General features: G+C 48.2%; 1 protein-coding gene across 6 annotated transcripts in view; it reads right to left on the minus strand.

The window, feature by feature from the left end:
• Positions 1 to 23,838, minus strand: part of Phactr1 (phosphatase and actin regulator 1) — a 575,214-nt gene that overhangs the window by 3,505 nt on the left and 547,871 nt on the right. For all 6 annotated transcript variants that reach the window (XM_023712114.1, XM_023712112.1, XM_023712117.1 and 3 more), the window contains 3 exons: positions 13,978 to 14,033; positions 8,366 to 8,427; positions 1,314 to 1,454 (listed from right to left, as the gene is read on the minus strand). In XM_023712114.1, the coding sequence (XP_023567882.1) occupies positions 1,314 to 1,454; positions 8,366 to 8,427; positions 13,978 to 14,033 (259 nt within the window). The remainder of the gene's footprint in view (positions 1 to 1,313; positions 1,455 to 8,365; positions 8,428 to 13,977; positions 14,034 to 23,838) is intronic.

Raw genomic sequence — 23,838 nt, forward strand, 5'->3', positions numbered from 1 at the left:
TTCCCCCCTCAGAGGAGTTGGTGAGGGTTGGAGGCAGTGAGGCAGATACAAGTTTAGCTTCTGTTGCTTTTCAGTGGAGGCCCAGGCCCTGAACACGGAAGGAACATGGAAGGTCGGAGACAGGTCTGCAGTCCTGCGCTCTTGGGTAGTCCTGGGCCTCACACAGCCCTGCCCTGTCTCTCTGGACACAGCCTCCCTGCTACGGTTTAGATGTGTTCCCGACAAGTGTGTGTGTTGGAGCTTAAATTCCAAGTGCAGTGGTACTGAGAGAGGCTGGGGTGGGAGCTTCAAGAGGTGATGAGGTCACTAGGAGGAATTAATCCTTTCTCAGGGACTCAGTCCCAGGGAAAGGGGCTATCACAAGGAAGGCTACCCTGGTATTTTGTCTCTGGCATGCTCTATCTCCTCCTCTCGTCTTCCACCATCTTAGCAAGTAGCACAAGGTCCCACTAGATACTACTCTTTAAGAAAAAAAAATTTTTTTTTTTGGTGCAGGGTCTCACTAAGCAGCTTGGATTCGTAGTGATCTTCACAGTGATTCAGCCTCCCTAGTGCTGGGATTACAGGTATGTGCCACCATGCCAGGACTCCTTCGCCAGCTCGGCGCGCCTGGGGGGAGGGGCTGGCATGGCATGTGGTACCAGGGATCTAACCCTGGTCCCTGTACTTGCCTAAGCAAGCACTTAGTCTGCTGAGCTATCTTGCTAGTCCTAAAAATCTTTTATTTATGTATTTATTTGGTATAGGGTCTCACTACGCAGCTCAGACTCATAGTAATCCTCCTGTCTCGGCCTCCCCAGCACTAGGATTACAGTGTTGGGTACCACAATAACTGGTTTCAGTGGCTGGCATGGTGTGCCTGGGGTTCTGGGGCCAGTGCAGCAGATGGTGCCAGGAATGAGACCTAGATCCTTGCGCTTGCCAGGCAGGTGCTTAGATCGCTGGGCTATCTCTCCCCAGCCCCTAGATCTCTTGATCTTGGATTTCCCACCTCCAGGGCTATGAGAACAAATTGATTTCTTTCCTTGTAGAATTATACAGCCTCAGGTTTTCTGTTATAGTAACAGAAAATGGGCTAAACCATTGTCCTTCTTCCTTCTGTATGTCAGACACAGTGTTCCTTTCTGTCCTGTGCTTGGGACCTCGCTGCAGGCTCTCTGGAGTCCTGGACAGGTGCCGAGGAAGCAGCACTATAGGAACCCAGGGCGGAGGGTCGCACCACGGGGCTGGCAGCTAAGGCCCAGCTGCTGACCTCCTTCTGGCTCCCCGAGATGCCCACCAGGTCCTGCCTGCTCCTTGCCCTCTCTGCTTACTTTGTCAGCAGCGGTGAGGCGGGTCCACGGCTTGTCTGCCCTGCGGTCATAGTCCTGAGCATCAGCCACCTCCACATAGTCACTGAAGCGGATGAGGATCTTCCTTTCCCGGAGTTCTTCCACCGTGGGCCTCTGGCTGAGCTGCAGTGGGGAACAGAGGGGACCCAGTCAGCCAGAGGAGTCTGGACCATGAGGCCCTGTCCATTATAAATGAGGTCCAGAGGGGAAGCCGACGCATCACACAGCGTGCAGGGCAGGGCCTGTGGGGCTCCCAGCTCCTGGATTACCAGAGCTTTATTATCCATCCAGGCTCATTGCAGCCTGTCTCTGTGCACAGCTCTGCTGGTTCTGGATCTTCCTGAGAAGCTTGTTCTGCTCTGTGGCTGTGGTGTGTGTCCTTCCTGCAGCAGATGGCAGGTGCCTTACAGGAAAATTATCTCACTCTGGATTTATGAGTCTGCTCGTGTGTCTCTCAATTTAGTGCTCTCTGCAAGGTGGGCTTGTAATGCACATTACATGTACTTGTGTGTGCATGTGCTCATGTTGTATACACATAAAAAACTAAGTACAAACAGCATGCAATCTCCAAGGTATGCAGGGATGGGAATGGGTTATGAATTTTCAGAGCAAACATTACTAATGGTCTCCTCCAGGAGGTCAATTGTAATGCTGGCTAATAAGCACAGGGCCAAGAGAATTCAGAACAAGGCCACGTTCACGCCAAGGCACATAGGGCTGGGCCTCTGGCTGGTGTGATGAAGGACTGGCTGCAGGAATGAGGCCTGAGATGATCCTTGCTCAGCTATCTCCCAACACCCCTCACCCCAGCACCCTTGCTCTGTCCTTTGACAACACAAAGCTGCCAGTTCTGTGATCTCTTCTTGCCACAGGTTTAGGATGCTCTCAATTCCTGTTCAACCAATGTCGTTTAAGGACAGTTGTTCCTCCAAGCCCCAGACTATGCTTAATGGTATGAACGGAAGGTGGAATCCAATAGCCCATCAGTCTTGGTGTTCACACCTACAAAACACATGGAGGTCAAGCCCCCATGACTGCGGTGCTGCCTGTCACCCTGGGCTGGGGCTGGAAGGTGCCACCTTGCCGCCACATTGGCAGAACAGATGAATGGCTGATGCCATCAGAGCTGTGACAGGGACTTCTGGGCACTGGAGCAGGACAGGAGTGGGACAGGCCAGTAGGTCCCTTTTGGCCATTGGTGGGGAGTTCCAGGAACCAGAGGCCAAGTGGTTGTGGAGCTGCCCACTTGCCTAGACTCCATGTAGCTACTCCTCTACATGGCTCTACTCTCTCCTGAGGTAGCCATGAGTTTCTCAGGGCAGATAGTTTTGACCTCAGTGATGGTGTGTTACAGAAAAGCACAGATTTCTAAGGCTTTATGGCCTTAGTGGTAGTTGCAAACAAAACGGTGGCCATCCTGACACTGAAATGTGGGTACAGGGAAAGTTTGCATTATAATTAAAAGACATCAAAACACTGAATATTGACCTGAATGTTTGTCATTTTTACCCCAGATACACAGGTTCCTATTCAACATTTCCAGTTTTTTTTCCTTAGGGCTAGCAGGGTTGACCCAGGTGTTGGGCAAACCATATTCTTTTGTATGTACACAATGATTTGAAAAAGTCGCTAAGCCTGACTTTTGTATTTGTCGCCCTGGAAACTGTGATCTGGGTGGTACCGACAGCTGATCTACGGCAGTCTGGCAGTAGCAGAAAACTCAATGTAAGCTCTGAAAGGGCAGGGACATCTACTTGTACCTGAATTCTATGGGGCCTCAGACACCACTGCCCCAGGTCAGCGAGGTCCCATGCCCATATGCAGGAAGGAAGTGAGCCAGGACAGACCCTCCTGCCGCCGCCTGTGAGGTCTCAGGTTGAGTGTGGACCATTGGACTAGTGATCGGCAGCTAGATTCCTCCTCCATGTGGACAGGCTTGTCTCCTGACCACACAAGGCTTAGAACTTGGACCTGGTGGCTGCGTTGGGTACTCACAACCCGAGGCTGTTCCTCAGATGCTGAGGAAATCATCTTTGGGGCCAAAGTCAGGTTTTCTGAGGACAATGAACTAGAAGAAGTGGGGATAGTGGTTGATAGCACTTGTATCAATCTAGGGCAGCAATATTATGGGCAAATAAGAGCTTAAAAAAAAAATTATGACCTGACCCCTTGGTGTATTTCTTTCCTTCTTTCTTTCCCTCTTCTTTCCTTTTATCCATGCCTGCCTGCCTGCATGCATGCATACAGCCATCCATTTAGCTATCATTTCTTTTTTTGGACAGGAAGATAAGCGCTTTTTTTTAGCATGTAATTTTTAGGTTATTTTCAATTTGGCTGACAAAAACGACTGGTCTGTTGCTATCAGCATCAGCCACTGAGTTTTATTTTTCTCACTAGTACATTAAGATTAAATAGAAATTTATTGAGGAAATTTTTGGGCTGAGGGGAAGTAAATGAAAAGCAGCCACCATGCCTGGCATCTGGTCTTGGTGTGATAGAGGCTCAAGAGAAAAGAACTTGCCCGCGGCCAGGGTGCAGTACTGATCACCACATGCTGGCAGGCGCCCCATCTCCGGGCCCCAAACAGATGGGGAAGCTGCTCCCCATTTTCTAGTCTTTTCCCTACAGTTTTCCCATGCTCTGGCTCTCTATTCTGAACTCGTGCAGCCAATGCCTGGGAAGGACAAATACTAGGATTATGAGGCCATTTTTCTGGGGGTGAGTAGGAAGAAGAGGAAACCAGGGGTAGACGGGAAATTCTCTTGTCTCAGAGACCTGCAAGAACCAGGAGCTATGTGAGGGGAACAGTCCGTCCTGTGACCCAGCCCCAGGGAGGTGGGCATGGGAAGCGACTCCTTTTCCGCTACCACATTATGCAATGCATCAGGTTTCTCTCTGGAAGATCATATGATCTTTCTTTAACAGATCAGAACTGAATATAGGTCTAAGTAATTTCCATGATGATGAACGCGCAGCCTTGGAGTTCTGGAGACTTGGTGCAGTCCAGCCGTTAACTCCACGAACTTGATGAAAAATTTAACCATCTTTAAGAATGTCTAGACCTTTCTGAGCCAGAAATGAGGGGTGATCGCTGGCCTCTTTCTCCATGCCCATCATTCAAGGGCACACTCAGAACAAGTGAATATTTTTCTCCTGCCCTTCCCACTGCTTCATCTTAGAATCTTTTCTTTTCTTTTTTTTTTGGTGGAACTGGGGATTGAATTCAGGCCCTTGTGCTTGCCTGGGAAGTGCTTATTCTACTGAGCCATCTCCCCGGCCCCCTAGTCTTAGAAAAAATGCCCTTTGTGTCCGAAGCCTGGATGGTCTCAGGTTGTAGGGAGACAAATCTTGATTGCGGTAAGAGCCACTGGCTGAGATGAGGTCACTTAGTTCTTATCCTAATGTCCCCCAGGGTGACACCTCCCAGTCAACTGATGGTTCAGGCCACATTTAGGGTGTGTTGAGAGACAAAAATCATTCCTTTAGTAGTCTGTATGATATTTTAGGACCACTGAATTTCTCCCTTTGCATAACATTTCTAAGAAAACAAATCTAATAAACCTTTTAAAAATCTAATAGATTTCTTCACTGTCTTTAAGATTTGAGTATCTTTTCTCAAGTTGATCACAGTAGGAGATTGATTGAAAACATGTTAAGTAGGAAATAATGTCATTTTTGTGTCATCAATTAATTAAACTTTTCAATATCACCCAGGAATAGCCTCAAATTTATTATTCAAGAGGCTGCCCATGTAGTGAGGTCTCTGGGTCTATGCTGCAAGTGTGTTAGTTGATACATTGTGTCAACTTGGCTGAATCAGCTCCGGCAGCGTGGGGGCCTCGCCCTTCAGGTGGGCAGGGCCCAGGAATTGAGAAAGGCAGGAAGCCGCCCTGCCTGGTTTCCTGCTGCCCCGCCCTGCTTCCGTGGAGAAGTCTGTCTTTGAAGGAGCTTGATCTCGGCAGCCGCGCCACTTTGGAGGAGCTCTGATCTTCACTGTGGAGCGCTGGTCTTCGCAGTCAGTGCAGAAGGGAGAGGCTTGATGGACACCGCAGCTGCTGCTCCTCCTCTGCTCTTCACTGTTTTCTGCCACATGAACCTGCTGCTGTTTGCCTTGCAGCCAGCGGAATATGGACTGAACCCTCCAGTAACTGTGAGCTAAATAAACCTTTCCTTCCTTCATTTTGAGTGTCTGGTATTTGTCCCAGCAACAAGTAAAAAGTAACTAAGACAGAATTTGGTACCGCAGGCGTGGGGTCGTTGCTGTGGCTAAACCTGAGCATGTGGATCACAAGCTTTTGGGACTGGCTTATGGGAAGAGATAGGAAAGGTTCGGAGATGTCACCTAAAAGCGAAGCGCTGGAACAGCTTCGGCTGTTCTGTATGGGAGATTCTGGTCAGAGCTCAGACCAGAAGACTGACAGAAAGCCTGCCTGTAAAGACCAGGCTGGGGAGGTTTCTGCTGAGAAGGACTGCATTGGTTGTTGGACTCCGGATCATTTGTGTTTTGACCTGGCAGAAAAGCTGTCTGCATTTTGCTCGTGTCCAGAGACTTTGCCTGAGACTGAGTTTAAGCATGGCGGACTGATCAATCTGGTAAAAGATATTTCAAGGCAGCCAAATATTGGGGCAGTGGCCTGGTTGTTACTGAGGGCTTTTAGCCAGATTTATGTTGAGAATCAAGAGCAAAGAGCCCAAAAGGATGATTTAAAATGTTGTGAGTTTGACCAGAAAGGAAGCTCCAAGAAAGCTGTGGACTGTGAAGACAGAGCTGAGAGGATCTCCATTGCTGAGAAGGAACAGTAGAGTAGAAAAGATGTACCAAGGGCATCACAGGAGGTGGCAGGTTCTTGCCCTTTACAGCCTAAGAATGGCAAGGGTGAGGGACTTTGCTTTGAGGACAAAGCTGCAGAGCCCCATGTTCCAGAATGGAGGCAGCAGCCACACCAGGTTCCAAAATGGAGGCAGCGGCCACATCAGATTGCAGAATGGCACCCGCATAGAGAATCTGTTTCTCAGAATCAGGGTCAGAGTGCTCAGCGATCCAGGCACTCAACCCCTACAGCCAAGAGAGAGGAAACCTTGGCTTCTGCTCCAGCTGGCAGCAGCCCTTGGCCTCATCCACATGGCTTTGGTTGTAGGTGCATGAGGAATGCAGGCATTCTGAGGTTCAGAAGGCTTCCACCCAGATTTCAGAAGAAGGCCTGGGAGGCCAGGCAATGTGCCCCTGAGAGGGCAGTGTGTGAAGCTGTGAGTGAGAAGCCTATCCAGTGGAAACCTCAGAAGTTTGAAAAAGCCAGAAATGTGGATGGTCTAAGAAAAGCTGCAAAAAGGGAGCAAAGCAGGCCTGAGAGAAAAGCCCTACGAGCTACCAGCAGAAATGCCTTAGCAGTGGAGTCACATAAGGCTTTTGGAGCTCACTACTCATTACAGGGTGCTTTGGATGGTCCACAGGGAACTGCAGACTTAGTTTGCCCTTCGGGACCTTGGACTTGTTTTGGTCCCAGATGTTCGTATCCTGCTGTGTATCCTTTTTGGAATGGCAGTGCTTATCTTGTGCCTGTGAATGTTAGAAGTGTTTAACTTCTCATTTGTAGAGGGGCTCACAGCTAAGAGTTTGCCTTAGATCTTGGAAGCTTGGGACTTGGACTTTTCAGTGTTGCTGAAACTGGTAGGACTTTGGCAACTCTTAGAGATGGATTAAAATGTCTTTTGCATAAAAAGGCGTGCATCAGTCTTTGGAGGGCCGGGGTAGCATGTCATGATTCTAATGTAAAGCAGTGTACAATTTCTAAAATGTTTATGCATGTCTGTGTACCTGGAAATCGGCTTAAAAAGGTGTATGTCTAGTTGCCAAGTTGACAAGGGGTGGATTGTGTTAGTTGATACATTGTGTCAACTTGGCTGAATCAGCTCGGCAGCATGGGGGCCTCGCCCTTCAGGTGGGCAGGGCCCAGGAATTGAGAAAGGCAGGAAGCCGCCCTGCCTGGTTTCCTGCTGCCCCGCCCCGCTCCCGTGGAGAAGTCTCAGTCTTCGGAGGAGCTTGATCTCCGCAGTCATGCCACTTTGGAGGAGCTCCGATCTTCACTGTGGAGCGCTGGTCTTCTGGTCTTCGCAGTCAGTGCAGAAGGGAGAGGCTTGATGGACACCGCAGCTGCTGCTCTTCCTCTGTTCTTCATTGTTTCCTGCCACATGAACTGCTGTTGTTTGCCTTGGAGCCAGCGGAATATGGACTGAACCCTCCAGTAACTGTGAGCTAAATAAACCTTTCCTTCCTTCATTTTGAGTGTCGGGTATTTGTCCCAGCAACGAGAGAAGATAACTAAAACACTAAGCCATCTAATTTTGGGTTAAAATATGTAAAACTTCCAGCTTTCATAACTGTTATCTGAGTAGTTTAAAAACACCTGCATTAATATCATCTGTACTTTGGCATTTTCTTAGTCCAATAATTCACAATAGATTTAACATAAGTAAGCCAAATGGTTTTAAAATATTAACAGGTAAGACATCATATTGGGAAGCAAAGAAAATCCACATTTCCCCAGATCACAGCAAATTGACAAAGTTGTATTTAAACTACTATTTTGCTAATGAGCTTTGGATGGGCGGATGGGGCTATAATAATTTTTTGTGTGCTAGGAATTGAACCCAGTTTGTTGAGCCTGCAGCTTGCACTGTGCTGCTGAGAACACGCATTTCCCAACCTCTTTAATGAATTTCTAAAAACAAAATATATTTAGTGTAGCTGAAAATATAATGCAACACACAGAAAGTTGTTTGGAGGCTGGTGGGTGTCACAAATCAAGCTGGACTCAATGTCCCCAGCCAAAAGGACCGAGGGACAGGATGCCACATTGGGCCCTGGTCCCCAGGGACCGTTCACCTGGAGAAATCCCAAAGGTTACAAAGCGATGCACCCTGACACCGCAGTAGGAAGCCAGTGGGCCATGTGGCTTCCAGGCCACCAGAGGCAAAGTTGTGGCAAGCAGCCCTCCCTCTCCCGCCCCAGCCCTCTGCACGGAGAACCTTCTTACCTTCCGAGTTAATCGCCTCTTGATCTCTCTTTTCTCCTCTTGCTCCTCTTGTTCATTGCGAGCTGAAAGAAATATCAGAGATGCTTTTGACTTCAGTACGCAGAGACACACGCAGGTGCACCCTGTGGGCCTTAGCAGGCTCTCATCCCAGGACTTCAGTTTGAAAAGGCAGAGAGGACCCTTGTGTCCCTTCCCTGGTCACCCTGTGCCTGTGGGGGGGATGTTCCCCAAACTGACTGCTTTGTTTCAGATGTCTTCCCACTGGGTTTAGCACAGCACCCGTGTGGGAAGCCACTGCCGCGTGATTCTGGCCTAAGCGCACTCTGATGGCTCAGGGAGCTCATTTCCTCATTTTGCGATCACAACTATTGAGTTATTTCTTGAAAACTTAATATATATATATTTAGATGTCATGCAGGCTTGGGTCCTCAGGTAGAAATACTGGGTCAGGAAACGTGCTTGGGAGGTGAGGAGATGGTGTGTGAGGCTCCCTCTGTGGCGCACAGGGCCTCACTCATGTCTGGAGCCTCCCAGGAGGGGCTCGCTGGGAGGTGGCCCTGGGCTCCGGGGCGCTGTGTGACCGAAGGGAAATCGAACCTTCACTTCCGCTGCCTCCATGGCTAATAATAGAACTGAGGCTGGCTGCTCCACCAGGAAGTTCAGGGTGCTCACCTTTCTCAAGCCCTGGCTCCATGAATTCTCTGAATCTTCCAAGAAATCTACAGAACACGTACAACCAGAGCATACAGTATAAGTGCCTGCATTTTGCCTCATCAGGAGTGACTTAGGAGCAGACTTTAGGGTGAAGGTCCTCAGCTCACTATGTGGGTGACTGACTGACTCATCAGGGGTTCTAAGTGCTGAAGGTAAAGAAGTCTGGGAAGGGAGCAGAGATTTGTGGGCCAGAGAATTGGGGCTTATTTTGACTCAGCTAATGGAATGACTTCGAGTCAATTATTTCTCATACTTATGGAGATCTATCTATCTATCTATCTATCATCTATCTATCTATATCAGCCTAGTGTCACCTGACTTGAAAACACCCTGACACCAACAAGTGACCCAGACAGCCCGTGCTTCCCACTGGGTTTAGCACAGCACCGGTGTGGGAAGCCACTGCCGCGTGATTCTGGCCTAAGTGCACTCTGATGGCTCAGGGAGCTCATTTCCTCATTTTGCGATCACAACTATTGAGTTATTTCTTGAAAACTTAATGCATTTGCATGCTTGCCATGTAGCTGTGGCTTCTGATGGTCCCAGGACAGGACAGACCTTTGCAAGAGTGAAACCCCTGTGTGGAGAAATGGGGTGGGGTTATCTGATGAACCTTCCTGTCCTTCCCTCTCACCACGAGGACTACAGGTAAAGGTGCCTGACACCACCCACAAGGACAAACCGTGAGGCCCAGGGCTGATTCATACCTATGTGGATCAGGACCTCATGTAAGGGCAGCAAACCAAATGCCAGCATCCTGTCCAGGCCTGGGTCACCAGGGGAGAGGTTCTATTCTGAGGGTTCCTCCCTTTGGATTTAAAGATCGTTTCTCCCAAAAAGGAGAAATGCAAATTTCCCTTTGATAGAAACCCATTAAACTACTCACCCATCCATAGATTGAGATGAATTTATCAATCAGAGATAACTGGGAGACAGATAGCAAGACCCAGGGGAGATTCTAACATGGTATTTATAAAAATGTACATTTCTCTGGCATAAAATTTAGGAAAAAGGCCAGCCATTAATATCTTAGTATGAGTTAATTTATAAAAGAATCAACTGGAAGGCAGATAGCCAGAATTGGATGAAGGGAAACCCAAACAGTTATGTTTGCAGGTGGGAGAACAATAGGGGGAAGAGTATGGGAGTCTTCCCTGGGGGCAGCTTGAGGTCACTTGGTTAAAATTCACAGAGACCATGAAAGCCACCATTCTTGGTTTACAAAGGCAGATATGAAAGTCTTAGGGATGGCTAGGCAGATATGGTGGCATCCTACAATCCCAGCACTTGGGAGGTTGAGGCAGGAGAATCACTGGGAGTTTGAGGTCAACCTGGGCTACAAAGGAGTACAGGGCCAGCCTGAACTGCATAATAAGACGCTGTCTTAAAAACACCCCCCCCCCAAAAAAAAAAGCAAGCAAGCAAGCAAGCCCCAGGGAGTTAAGTAAGTAGTCACACCCTCCATGGCTAGTTAGTCAAACAGTTCAGCTTTCTGCCTTTTCCTGCTGTTGGGTTTTGCCTGGGGCCTGGCCCACCTTCTCTCTTCAGACTCCAGACCCTACACACCCTCTTGAGCTTGAAAATGTCATCCTTTGCCAAAGCTGAGAGAGCCTGGGGCGCCCATCTCCTTTGTGTGATTCCTTGGTCCCTCTGAGGTGGGACCCCAGGAGACAGCTTACGGAATCCAAGAATTCAGTTCAAAGCCAGTGTGGGGGAGCACACCTGTAACCCTAGCATGCTGGAAGACTGAGGCAGGAAGACCAAAAATTTGAGCCTAGACTGAGTAACTTAGTCACTTAGTGAGACCCTGCCTCAAAAATGAAAAATAAAAAAGGGCTGGGGATGTAGCTCAGTGCTAAGGGCCAGGGTTTAATCCCAGTACTATAAAATAAGACAAGACCAAATAAAGCAAAGCCATTTACAAACCCAAAGACGGGACTCATCAGGTAGAGGGTGCCACGATAACCCACTAAACAAATATGAGGTCAGACATGACGCATGATGTCACTGTCACCGTGGGCCCCCATCAGTGTCTTCATTATGTGTTCAGATGGGCATAGGGTCTCCCTGGCTGCAGAACAAAGGAAGGGCTCCATGCTGGACCCCAAGCCAGCCTCTCCGGACACCTCAACCCTCCACCTCCCACCTCCCAACCTAGTTGCTCTTCCAGTGACTTAATGCCCAGAAAATAAGATCTGTCTATATTTTTACTTATTTATTTGGTCCTGGACTTTGAGCTCAGGGCCTTCACATGGAGCTGCATCCCTAGCACTGTCTTCATCTTGAGCAGGTTTGCTAGGTTGTTAGGCTGCTCAGGCAGTTCATCTGGCTCAACTGTCCAGGTTATAGGTGCGCGCCACTGCCCCGGCCCGGAACGTCATGTGTTTTAGAACAAATTGCCTGAGGATGCTTTCTTATCCCACGAGACATTTCTTGCTTAGCAAATCAAAGTCCATTAATACATATATTTAGAAAAACAGTTGCAGTCTGCAGAGAAAAATAACCTACATGAAAACAAGTTCTTCTCTGAAAAGTCACTTGAAACTGGGTCATAATCAACCTGTTAGAACTTGGTCGAACACTTCTCTAATTTGCAGCTATTTTCTGCTTTTCAATAAGGAGATGAGATGAGAAAGAAGAAAAGAATGAAAAAGAAGAAAGAAGACAACAGAAGAAAGGTGCAGGAATGATCTTCAGAAATCGCCTGATCGGTCCCTCTGGGCTCACAGACACAGGTAGCAAAGCCCATGCATGGCTTCGCAGCCTGCCTGTGGCCGCCCAGGGTGGGGCAGGCCCAGGGGAACACGGGGCTGCAGACCATGTCTTTGCAGAGCCTCCGCCCTGCTGGGTGTGACTGCTGAAACCTGAACAGTCTCAGAGGTCTGCGTCCTCTTTAGCTTAGGTATTGGCTCGCAAGCCACCAAATCCAGTGCAGACTCAGAAATACACTGCACAGAGATTCTCAGAGGTCAGAGAGCCAGAGAGCCATGCGTGCCATTTGGGTGGACAAGGGGAGGAAGCTTGGGGGTGTGAGTTCCGATTTTATTTATTTATTTTTTTTACAAGCCGTTCCAAGTTTTATTACTCAAACAGCTTCACCTTTCAGCCCTGGGCTCTGAGCCTGTGCCGTCAACACTTCCACCATGATTTTCTGCTCTTCAATGAGGAAAGCATGCTTAATCCTGTCTCGGACACACTGGGCACACACGGGGCCCCCTGAGTCCCACGGACATGCTCCTTTGCCTTAGGCAGTCTCATAAGAACTTTAGGGCACACAGCGTGAGCCCCTCAGTCTGCCACGCACACACTGCATGCAGATTTGGGGGGTTTCCCAACCTTCTTGGTAAGCAATTCTATTCCCTGGGACTCGGACACCCTGTTTGGCTAGAGGTCATGTTGTAGCCTATGGTATGTCAAGCACTGGACCACTGTGAAGGCCTCTGCACACGGTCCCTGGAAGAGGCCGATTTTAGGAATCAGGGCTCACCTGAGTGGCTCTCAGACTGCGCCTACAAAGGGGGACAGATGCATCTCTGAACACAGTAATCTCTGGAAAGGTTCTAAGGACACTGAACAATATAGTAAATTTAGAAACTTACCTATTTATTTATTTGTATATATTTTTGGTACTGGAGATGGAACCCAAGGTCTTCACACTAGCTACATCCCCAGCCCCCAGCCTCCCCCTTTTTAAAATTCTGAGACAGGTCTTACAAAGTCATTAAGTTGCCCAGGCTGGGCTAGAACTTGCAATCCTCCTGCCTCGACCTCTCAGAGTACAGGGATTAGAGGCACCGGCCACCAAGTCTAAATGCTCGAAAACTTTGAGCGTCCTGACAGATTAGCAGAATTACACACATCCCGAGGTGCACTGAGCCCTTAGGCAAAACCCGCGGGAACACAGCCCACAGCCAGCTCTTGTCAAGTGGCTTCGGGGAGCAGGGAGCAAAAGCACGGGGCGCCTGTCGCCCCCTCAGCAAAGCAGCTGATGCAGACCAGTCACGAGAGCTTAGGAGGAAGGTTAGCAAAGTGCAGCCGAGAGCATCTTAGGCCGGTGTAAGTGGAAATACCCAGCTAGAGCAGGGTTACACACGTGACGGGTGTGTGCGTGTCTGTGGAACACGGCTAGAAAACCGTGCCATGTATACTTCCCTTTTTTTTTTTATAGAGAGATTAAAAGGGTGTTTCTGGGTGGAGGAAAAAGGGTCATAAACTAAAAATATTTGTTGGTGAGAATGTTTAATTCTTTCAGTATTTTGTACTCTAATTTCTTAGTACCAGGTAGCTTCTCCATCCAAATACATCCAAATACATTCTATGTCCTGGACCAAACTAGGGGTTTGTGTGTATTTCTACCAGTGGCCTTAGAGACAGCTCTTTTTGTCCTGAATAAGTGTGATGAACCCCAGCAGTCAGACAGGAGGCACTTTGCTGGCAGCTGCTACCCTGGACTGTACACTCGGGCTCAAAGGGCCGAGGAATGTTATCAACAGCAGGCAGCTGCGGGGGAAACTTGTTTCCTGGCCCCCAGTTTCAAATGGCTCGTTCCCTTATTTTAGCCAGCAAACCCCTCCGTAGCGTTCTGAAGCCACCTTGGTTAAAGGGGGCCCCACACTCTTCTCAGAGCCACATAGTAACAGATGAGTGGAACTTTGCAGCTCCTTCCTGACTTCACAGCTCACTGCAGGGAGGCGCCGCTTGCACCTGCGAGGCCGTGGCCAGTGGAGCAGAGTAAAACGTACCTTCGCCCTGGGGAGGCCACCTTTGGTGCTCCAGCACCCAGGGGAAGCGTCCTGCGGTCTCCCAGCAGCCCTGGGAGAAGCCCAAATGGGTGAGCTCTCAGAAACAGAAAAAGCCCCCCCAGAACATGCAGCCCTGTCCGGGGCTGAGTCACTTACGTTTTAGGATGTTCCTTTGCTCCAATTCCTCTGCCGTGGGCCTCTGGCTCAGCCGCCTACGGAAAAAACCCAGGAGAAGTTTTTGGACCATATCATATCCGCCTTGGCTTGTTAATCTTCTCAGCCCTTGGAGATGCATGAGGCACAGCGGGTGGCTGCAGGTCTCCTGCCATCCTGTGCTGAGACACTGCCTCTCCTCCACTGCCTCCTCAGTTCCTCAATTTCAACCCCAGGCAAGGCACCCTGCGTCATGTCATGCAGGGCTGACCTCCGCCTGCCTTTCTTCCCGCCTGCTGGCTCCCTCACCCTCCCTGGCCCTCCCCAGCCTTGCTCCTCAGTGTCCCCAGGCCAGGGGACCGAAACTTAGCCGGGACTCTCCTCTTCACAGAGGTTCCTTTCTTTCCTTGTGGCCTGTTCACTTCAGGACCGTGGCCTCTCGCCTTTCTCCCCTTCCCCGAGGCGACAGCCTGCTTCTAGCCACATTAGTGCAGACTCAGAACAGAAGGCGACTCATGGGCCCAGGGGCACGCAAGAGAGCTTGTCTGTCTGCACAGAACAATGGCTGCTCTTCTTATGTCCCACCCATCACCCCTGGAGCCTTGTTAGACATGAAGTGACAAAGGAACAGGCACCAAAAAAAAAAAAAAAAAAGATACTCCTGTTGCCGGGCATGTAACTTAGCCACAGCGAGTGGACATCACATAAGGTATGTGCACATCTAGATGCACGGAGAAGGTGGGGACAGACAATGGGTGGGTGGCACACGGTGGCAGACGTTGCCAGAGAATGGGAATGGCATCCCAGAGCCAAGCAACAACACCAGCAGTGGGCCATTTGTGGTTTTGAAGTTGTTGGTGATTACTGAACACCCCTGCGATCATTCAGCACTCCTGCTTTATCCAGTGGGGAGAGCTGCGTGTGAAAGAGAACCTACTGGAAGACATTTTAAAGATCTGGAGCCCTACCCTGTGACCTAAGAGGGACAAAGTAATGCTCTCGGAGGTGTAGGGATGGTAATTCCTCCCCAAATATCCCAAATTCGCATCTTCGGTTGGCAAGGGGTCCATGTCACAGAATCCGAAGGGAGACGCCAGAATGTGAGCAAACTGCCAGAATCAGAATGGACCCACTTTTGTCAGTCCCCAGCCAAAAACGATAAATAAATAAAGCCTGGATATTATGAAGGGGGCATTGCACGCGTGCATATCCCATAATAAAAACCATTCACAAAAGACTGGATGCTTGTTTTAATGTTTATTCTATGCAATCTTCATAAATACCATTATTCCTCGGAGAATTTCTGTCTGAGTTTATTTAGGCTGACAAGAGAAACCAGAAGCCCATGAAGGCTCCAAGTATGACTATTTCAAATTTACTGGTTGTTATCATTTGTACAATCTGTAGCACCTTGAAACAGTTGGGAATTTTATTCTATAATCTTTTTATAAGAATATTTTGACAGTTATTATTTTTTTTCTCTTCAAAAATGTCTCTGTGGCATAGTATGAAATATATGGTCTTTGTCCCTGGTACCTATCACACAGCACCCAGAACCTTTGGGATTTCCTGAGTAACTGAAGTGTTTTTGCTTTCCTAGAGTCCTTTGGGTCACACGTGTGTTTATGCTAATGAGCGGTGTGGGCACCTGGAGAGACTCCGGGCACAGAACAGTCACCACCAATAAAAATCCTCTTTCTGTCTTTTTTTTTTTTTTTTTTTGAGGTACTGGGAGTTGAACTCAGAACCTTTGCATTCATCCCCAACCCCTTTGTAATATTTCATTTTGAGACAAATTCTTGCTAAGTGGCTGACTTGCCCAGGCAGCACTTGATTTGGTGATCCTTCTGCCTCAGTCTCTCAGAGTGCCTGAATTACAGGGCTGAGCCCCCAGGTTCAGCATGAGCAATGGAATTTGCTGAGCTTTCTGGTCACTGGATACTTGGAGGTGCTGGGTGTGTGGGATGATAAAGCACAGAAATTCTGCCTTTTTCTATTTGCTACCCACTTCATGACCTGGATTTTTAGTCTTTTACATCTTTATAATAAAGTGTTAGTAAATAAAATGTTTCCCTGAATTCCCTGTGGAAATCAAGCACAAGGACAGGGTTACTGAAGCCCTAAGATTTATAGCCAGGTACTGAAAATACAGGAGACAATCTCTTACTCAAAAAAAGTAGCCCAGGGCTGGCCAGATAGCTCAGCAGACTAAAGTTCCTGCTTAGGCAGATGCAGGGACTGGGGTTCGATTCACAGTGTGCCGTGCTGGCCCTGCCCCCAAGGCGTGCTGAGATGGTGATTGAGACTGGGCATGGTGGTGTGCACCTGTAATCCCAGTGCTTGGGAGGCTGAACACAGGAGGATCACTGCAAGTCGGAGTTGCTTAGTAAGACCTGGTAGACCCTACTAAATACATAAAGAAAAACAAAAAAAGTAGCCCAGTGGGTGGGAGTGAACCCTTCACTCCCATGGGTTAATTGAATCACAGGACGCCTGGGGAGAAACACTCACATCTGGGCACAGCAGTGTGCTTGCTATGTTGGGTGCGCAAGTAGAGAGAAATCAGAGTCATTTTTTTTTTTTTTTTTGTTAACAACCGCATTAAAGCATTCTTGATCCCCAGTGACAAAGGGTGGCTGTGTATCTGGAAACTCACAGTATAAATAATACTCTGGCACTGCAGGAGGAAGCTGGTGATTTTATCATGGAGCAGGGCAGTGTCACAGGTTTGGAATGCAATTTACAACTCCCCTCAGATGAATTATCTTCTTAGATGAGCTTTCTCATCTTCCAGCTTATTCTCCTCAGGAGTATTCATCCCTTTTATAAGGGATGCACAGCCACCTTTATGAGGTGGTTTTGAGGCGGGAGATCTGGGTGTGGCAAACCAGCTGAACAATTGGGAATGGCCTGCCGACCACAGAGATTCAGGACACATTCAAAGCCCTGGACCTGGTGCCAATCAGAAAGTGCCATTCGCAATTCTTCTGGCATGAAATCAAGCATGTTTTGGATGGTACAGTCTAGCTCTGACATCAGCCTGAGGAACAGAGGATACAAAAGACTTCCGCTATTAACCCCATGACCACTGTGAACCCTCTCAATGGCCTGCTGTCACTGCAGACTGGACTTCTAGTCTTACCTTTTTGCAGTACTGGGGATTGAACTTGGCACCTTGTGCATGCCAGTCAGGTGCTTATGCCACTGAGCTGTCTCCCCGGGCCCTCTTGTCTTATCTTTAATAGATGTTAAATCTCATTACCTCTGTTGTGTGTCTTAGGAGTCTACACAGGCCAGAACCTGGTAACTGTTTGGTAATACCAGGCTCTCGATAGTGCTAGTGTTTCTGGGCATGATGTTTCTAAGAAGTCCTGCAGACACACTCCAGTAAGGCTTGCATGTGGGAGGTCCGGCCAGTATTTCAGAGCCTGATGCTCAAACATGGCTATAGAATCTTCCCCAACCAGCATCCGATGCGTGGCACGTTGGTTCTGATAGCAGACATGTTGCCTTGTTCTATGTTGCCTTGTTTTGCTTTACTTATGGGTCACATTTGAAGAGAACCAAGTTATGAATGAGTGGGCAACAAGCAGGGACAATTCTGTTACTGTCTTACAATCAAATGCACAGCACTTCAAGTAAGGCCTTCCATTTATTTTTTCTCTTTTACAAGGATCTGAGAACTGAGACTTCATATAGTCTTGAAATGTAGGTAAGCTCTCCAGAAGGACCTGTGCTGTACATAATTAGTTATTTTTACTTGAAAATGAGATTCAGTAAAAATGTGATGTTATTATAACACTGAAATCACAAAGCAAGCAGGACCTCGGGAGTTTGGGGGGTCTGGGGCTAGTCTTGTCCTTTTTGAAATTACTTACAGTGGACAAAGTAAACCCTGCTAGGTCAATGTTCTTTTTCACATAAAGAACAAATAATTTAATTGTCAGCTAATGCTGATTTACTGCTTATAATGTGCCAACGGTGTTCCAAATACTGCATCTATATATTAATCATCAACATATACATGCAAGTCCTTAACTAATTCACAGCCACAAAGCCATATGAGGTTCCTGATGTGTAGATTTGGGGATAAGAACACTGACACTTGGGCGGGGTGTGTGACAACAGTCTCTCTACTACCACCATAAGGACATCCTAGTCACTAGATGCAATTGGCATTTGTGCACTACTCCAAAGCGGTGCTCTTTGGCTTTGAGGCAATCTTGGTTGTCGGCTAGAGACACCTAGATTAGTAGGGTACCCATCCAGTGGGTGGGCATGGGGCTGTGATTGCAGGGGTCTGGCTTCTCATTCTTTCCTCTTGAACTCTTCCCTTGCTGTCTGCTTCCTGGGTCCCACAGGCTGAGCAGCCTTCCTTCCCACGGCCCATTCACCATGATGTTCCTGCTCTTGGAGCCAGCCAGCCACAGACTGGATCTTTGAAACTGTGAGCCCTAACGAACCTCTCCTTTTAGTTGGGAGCCTCAGCATTTATCCCAGTGATGGGAGAACTTGCCCATCCACACAGTTTTTTTTTGAGGCTGAAGGCCTTTAGATGGGGCATGGGGCATGGGGCATGGAGGTCAGTCAAGTCCCAGTGCTCACTTCAATAATCCACAGGGGGGCACTTGTACCTCTCCTGCATTCTGCCCCACCATTCCATCCCTCTCCATCCTGGGGCTCCTTAGATTGATCCCTCAGGATGGCATTAAGTCATAAGACTCTTTGGTCTTTCTTCCTCTAATCTCCCCCATAGGGACTACGGGCCCACTCTGAGGAACTGTATGGCCTGGAGGTGCACATCAGCCATTGGCCTGCCCATGCTAAAACTGGGTGGGTCACTTCCAAGGAGCTGGACTACAATGAAATCTCCTGCAAAGCGAACAGGGTGTCCAGGGTTTGTTCTCCCACTACCTTAGAAGACCCCGTGGGATACTGCAATGTCTCTGGCTGGCCATAAAGCACTGGGCCAGGCCAACCTCTCTCAGCGGGCATGTGGTAGCGCACCAAACTGGGCCAGTGTGCTTCTGTCTTGATCCGACTTCCTGAACATCTCTCCACCCAAGTCCCTGCATTTATGTCACCACCCTTACTTTATCTCATTCCTGTCAAGATTGTTCTTAGAAATGGGTGCTACGTACAGCATCTCCCCGTATCTGCAGGGAGCGTTCCAAGACTTAGCAGATGCCTGAAGCCTCGGAGAATACTGAGCCCTGTACGTTCTATACCCTTTAATACACACCTGGGATGATGTTTAATGTGCTCGGGCACGGTGTGAGACCAACAGCAATAATGAATAATAAAACAGAATAATCATCCCAGTATGCTATCATAACATCATGTGAGTTTAGTCTCTTGGTTCATTTATCTTATTTATTTTTTGGCGGAGCCGGGGATTGAACTGAGGCCTTTGCACTTGCCAGGCAAGCACTTATTCTACTGCGCCATCTCCCGGCAGTCTCTTGCTTTCAAAATGCCTTATTGTACTATGCAGTAGTTTTGGACCATAGGTGATTATGGGAATTTAAAACTGCTGAAAGCTAAACCATGGGGAAGGAGGATGTCTGTGTAATCCCAAGGAGGTGGTAATCCAAAGTCTCAAAGTTGAGATTCCTTCTTTACTGTACTGTACCTTTCTTACCTGCACCCTGCTAAGAGATTTAACTAAGTCTATCTGATTTAGATTAGTGTTGATTAAAAAGAAATTTCCTAACTTGTATTGAAATATTTATGTATCACTTGGCAAGAGAATTTTTTTCTGAATTAAACTCTGTCTGTCTCTGTCTGTCTGTCTGTCTGTCTGTCTCTCTCTGTCTGTCTGTCTCTCTCTGTGTCTCTGTCTCTGTCTGTCTGTCTGTCTGTCTGTCTGTCTGTCTGTCTGTTTCTCTCTCTCTCTCTCTCTCTTTCTCTCTGGTACTGGGGATTGAATCCTTTGCACTGAGTTATACCACCAGATTTTTGTTTTTATTTTGCGACAGGGTCTCGCAGGAGTTAACTCAATTTTACATAAGGTGAATTATCCTAAATTAAATGCTTAATATGCTTTCGAGTGATCCTAAGTAGCTTTGCTACTGCATGCGTGACCCTGGTTTATAAAATACCTCCGAGAATTAAAATTGCTTCCATGCCTCAAATGATTTCTTTTTCACAGCAGCCTATAACTAAATGATTCCCTACTTGCCATGAACTGAAAAGTGGATTTCTACTTAAATGCCATCTGCCATCAATTGCTATGTGAGCACTCTATTTGCTTTCAAAATTTAAAGGTAGATCTCTGTGTCGCTGTCTCATCTCTGTCTCCGTTGTCTCACCTCTCTGCCTCTCTCTGATTCTCTCCTCATTTTCTTTTTTTCTGAATTGGAGATTCATGGTGCTTCCCACACTGGCCTTGAACTCCCAGGCCCGAGGATCCATGTGTCCCAGCCTCCCTAGTAACTGAGACTAGAGGAACACATGGCTGGACCCAGCTGTGGTCTTGTCTTCTTTTTAAAGAAATAAGCAAATAAAGTGAAGCTTTCCTTTTTGCACAAAAAGAGGATGGAAACAAAAACAAGCCCTAAACAAACGGGCCCTCAGTTTTAGCTTTGGGAAAAGGCGACTTTGAGAGGCTAGAGCAGTCAGACACCTTGAATACGGGCCGAGCAGGGAGCCCTCCATGCATCACAGCACCTCCCCAGAGGGAGGACAAAAGCCTTTTCCGTGTTGCAGGTCTGACTCTTCAAGGATTAGTTCTGCTGTGTGGAGCTAATGAGCCCTCTGCCGGCCGCGGAACACCAAGGTTACTGCTTCCATTAGCGTTTACAACTGCGTATTGTTTGCAGAGCCCGGATTCTAAAGTCTGGGACGCTGGAGCTGTGTCTGCATTTCAGGACAAGGCAAAGAATTACCCATGGTTTTCTGCAGCTGGGCACCAGAGGAAGATACCTGCAGTGTCAGTCAGAGGGAAAGGGGAGCCATGAAGGTACTTTGGGGAGATGGTGGCCAAGGTGTCCTCCCTCCTGAAGTGACGGTGTTGTCTAATAGGTGCCCTGGATGGATACCTTACTCCATTTTCTGCTGTTGTAACAAAATACTGGGTGCTGGGTACTATCTACTGAAAAGAGGATTTTAAAGCTCAGTTTTAGTGCTACTTAACTATAGCTCCAAATACAGCTGCTTATATTTAACCCAGGTCCTCCCTGTTCCAATGCCACACATGCTCCTTGATGGCTTCATCAATATTCATGACTTCAGGTCATATCAGCATGCTAATGACTCCACAATCTAAGCCTCCAGGCCTGAGTTTCTGAGTTCTGGATCCCCTCTTAACTGACTTCGTGCTCTTGTGCAGACCACCAAGTTTAGAGAGTCCCAAGTGGATCCTTCTTCTCTAGACACTCTCCTCTCCAAGCAGTTCTGCATCTCAGCCCCAGTGAGCAGCCCAAGCAGGAGGCAGGATCATCTGCTCCCAACTTCAGTCTCAACAGCTGTGTTAGTTGATTTTCTGTTGCTCTAAATAAATAGCACAGACTGGGTAATTTAATCCAGAACAGAAGTGCATGTCGCTCATGGGTCTGGAGTGGGCTGCCAGCATCTGTTGAGTCTACGCTCCACATCTGGTGATGGCTTTCTTGCTGGGTCATGGCACTGTGGAGAGGGCCACAGGGTGACAGTGGAGACAGAGGAAGCAGGCCAATTTGGGTCTCCCTTCTTACTAAGCCACCAGTGCTGTCATGGGACCTCACTCTCATGACCTCATCTAGTCCAAAGGCTGCACCTCCAAATCCATTCCTGCGGCTTTGAGGATTTGGTCTCAACATGAGTTTTGGGAAGAACCTACATCCAGACCACAGCAATGGCCAAGCAGCCACCAAGTTCTACGTCCAAACTATCTCTCATTCTGTCCTATCACCATGCTCTTGGGAACACAGGCCACCAGCACCTCTGCAGAGGGCTCTCAGCTACCTCCTCTAGTCTTCCTCAGGCTAATGGAATCAAAGCTAATATGGCTGCACACTTCCTGCCTAAAAACGAAGCTTGCCTTCCCAGTGCCCATCCCAGTGTCTTGCCTTGCCAGTGTCTCATCCTGCGTTTCACACATAACCATCCCCCCTTTGCTCTTTCCTGATTGGCTTGCCTTTCCTTGAAGGTGTGACAATCTTTCCCTCCCCCTTAGTCTGGGCAACTGTCCATAGCCACTAACATCACAGTTGAGCCCTTAAATATCCCTTCTTGTGTTCTCCTAACTCTTGACTAAGGTGCCTTGACAGCACTCAGCACCTCCTGTCCCCTGGTTGCCATCCTCTTATCCACTAGAACCTTTACTGTCTGAGGCAGGGGCCACCTCTGTCGCACTTGTTACCAGAGCTTACAGGGGCCTAGAATGCTCTGGGCCATTTTGACATTTTCAATTTTTTTTTTGTGGCTGGCTCAGCCTGCCCTGGGGCAGGGCTGGTGTGGCATATGGGGCCGGGATTGAACCTCGGTCCCTGTGCACTTGCCTAAGCTTGTCTAAGCAGGTGCTTTAGCTATCTCACCGGCCCTTTCAGTAACTTTTGAACAAAGAACTCATTTGTTCACCCTGACATCTATGAAGCCTGGTGGAGCATGGTCACCTGAGATCCTTAATGTTTGTAAATCACCAAGTAGATGCTGCTCCATTATTATCCCGTTCCCTCTTTCTAGGTTTCCCCCCCTAGGAAAGCCAATGTATTTTCCACTGTAAATAAAACAACCACCGAACCTATTTCCCTAAGCCTCCCCTCCCCATGCTCCTATTTTCTGCCTGCTGTTGGCTGCCAGACTTTCAGACAGGGTAGCCCAGACTCGAGGCCTTCAAACCCATCACTGTCTGACTCCCGTCCACACCTGTCTACCTCACAGGCTCTCAACCGGGGGCAATTTGGCTTCCCGGAGAACTTGTGATGAAGTCTGGAATCATGTTCAGAAGTCATGTCTGGCAGGTGCTACCGCTATCCAGTGGGAGGAGGCCAGCGATGCTGCTCAGCCTGGACAATGCACAGGACAGACCCACGCGACAAAGGAGCACCCAGCCCAAATAGCTAAGAGTGCCAAGGTGGAGAATCCCTATTTTACTGAATCAGTTCTTGTTAAGATTATCAATAAATTAGCTGGCTGATGTATTAGCCTTGATAGAGGCCTCATTTTATTTAAATTTTATCATAAGACACATTTGACTAATAGCTGCTTCTTGAATTCCTTTCTTCCCCAGTCATGCAGAAATGTCACATTTCATTTTTGTGTGTGTGTGTGTGTGTGTGTGTGTGTGTGTGTGTGTGTGTGTTTGTGGTATAGGGGACTGAACTCAGAGCTTCCACACTAAGCTATATTCAGCCCCTTTTTATTTTTTATTTTGAGACAGGGTCTCACTAAGTCACTTAGTTGTCCAGGCTGGGCTTGAACTTGCCATCCTCCTACCTTGGCCTCCCAGAGAGATTCTAGGCGCTCACTAGCACGCTCGACTTTCACACCTTCCTTTTACATCTCCTAGTTTACGCTCCTCACCAAGTGTCAAGTAGGATGAGATCCTCTACTTCAGGTGGCTTTAGAGACAGTAGTGTGCATGCCAGTGGCCAGCGTGGTCCACTACCTAAAAGGCGTGGGCTTCGGATGGGCTCTTTCCCAAGCCTCAGCCTCTTCCTCTGTTGGGGATGGAACAAAAGGAATCTGCAGTTCCCAGTATTGATCAGACTTCCTAGAACTCAGTTCTGAGAATGGGTGGAAGTGGAATGAAGTGGGAAGGCTGTCACGTGACTGCTGAGTTCCGCGCTGATGGCCTTGTGCAGTCTGAGCTTAACATCAAACAGCAAGAGCGCTCTGAATTGCTCATCCCAAGCACCGGCTGTGAGTGTAACATGTTCCTAA

This window comes from Octodon degus, unplaced genomic scaffold (genome assembly GCF_000260255.1).
Source record: "Octodon degus isolate 3935 unplaced genomic scaffold, OctDeg1.0 scaffold00023, whole genome shotgun sequence".
Taxonomy (NCBI): domain Eukaryota; kingdom Metazoa; phylum Chordata; class Mammalia; order Rodentia; family Octodontidae; genus Octodon; species Octodon degus.